At 69.4% G+C, this 1,054-nt stretch overlaps 1 protein-coding gene across 1 annotated transcript in view; it reads left to right on the top strand.

Annotated features, from left to right (window-relative positions):
• Positions 1-6: 6 nt before the first annotated feature.
• NRBP2 (nuclear receptor binding protein 2) overlaps positions 7-1,054 on the top strand; it is a gene marked incomplete in the record, with an annotated part of 4,863 nt that continues 3,815 nt past the window's right edge. Inside the window, 3 exon segments of the mRNA XM_027773284.1 lie at positions 7-138; positions 509-631; positions 710-1,054. Coding sequence (XP_027629085.1) covers positions 16-138; positions 509-631; positions 710-1,054 — 591 coding nt within the window.

The following is a 1,054-nucleotide window of genomic DNA, read 5'->3' on the forward strand; positions in this document are numbered from 1 at the left end:
TGGGCCCGCCGAGTCATGGCGGCCCCAGAGCCGGCGCCAAGGCGAGGCCGGGAGCGGGAGCGAGAAGAGGAGAGCGAGGACGAGAGCGACATCCTGGAGGAGAGCCCGTGCGGCCGCTGGCAGAAGCGGCGGGAGCAGGTGGGTTGGTGCGATGGAGCCACCCTCTCGGAGCGAGGGGTCTTGGGGACGCTGGGAAACCTCTTCGTCGCCGCTCAGGCGGGTTTAGGCCTGTCCCTGGACCCCTCAGGGCTGGCGCCACGCCCTGGCGAGAAACCCCAATTCTCTGAGGTCCTGTCTCCTCCTGGGACCACCTACCTACGCCCCTGGATCAGTCACGAGCCCCCTGGGGAGCCTCCTGTTCCAGCCCCCGCCCTGCTCGCATAACACCCAGGCTCCTAGGGGCGGCCCCCACGCAGACCCGTTTTCCCACGGAGACGCAGGGCCCGAGCGCCCCCGTGCATGTAGCCCAAGACGTTTCGGGGCGCGCTTAGCCCTCACACACCCGCAGGTGAGCCAGGGGAACATGCCGGGCGTCCAGAGCGCCTTCCTGGCCATGGACACGGAGGAGGGGGTAGAAGTGGTGTGGAACGAGCTGCACTTCGGCAACAGGAAGGCCTTCGCGGCCCACGAGGTGAGACCCCTGCTCCCGCCTGCGGTCTGTGACCACCGTGCCCCTGTCACCGACTGCCTGACCGCCACCCCTCCCCAGGAGAAGATCCAGACCGTGTTCGCGCAGCTGGCCCTGGTGGACCATCCCAACATCGTCAAACTGCACAAGTACTGGCTGGACACGTCCGAGGCCCGTGCGCGGGTGAGCCACGGGCAAGGCCACGGGTAGGGCGAGGCCCCCGGGCCCAGCAGGGGTGGCTTCTCAGGTGAGGGCCCTGGCCAGCCAGCCCCTGCGCTGCGGCGCGCCGCCTCCTCCAGGCTCCGCCTGACCCGGCCGCGCTGCCCGCCCCTCCCCTGCGCCTGCAGCTTCCTGCACGCCTGCAGCCCCCCCATCATCCACGGGAACCTGAACAGCGACAACATCTTCAACCAGCACAATGGCCTC

This window comes from Tupaia chinensis, unplaced genomic scaffold (genome assembly GCF_000334495.1).
Source record: "Tupaia chinensis unplaced genomic scaffold, TupChi_1.0 Scaffold000335_1, whole genome shotgun sequence".
NCBI lineage: Eukaryota > Metazoa > Chordata > Mammalia > Scandentia > Tupaiidae > Tupaia > Tupaia belangeri.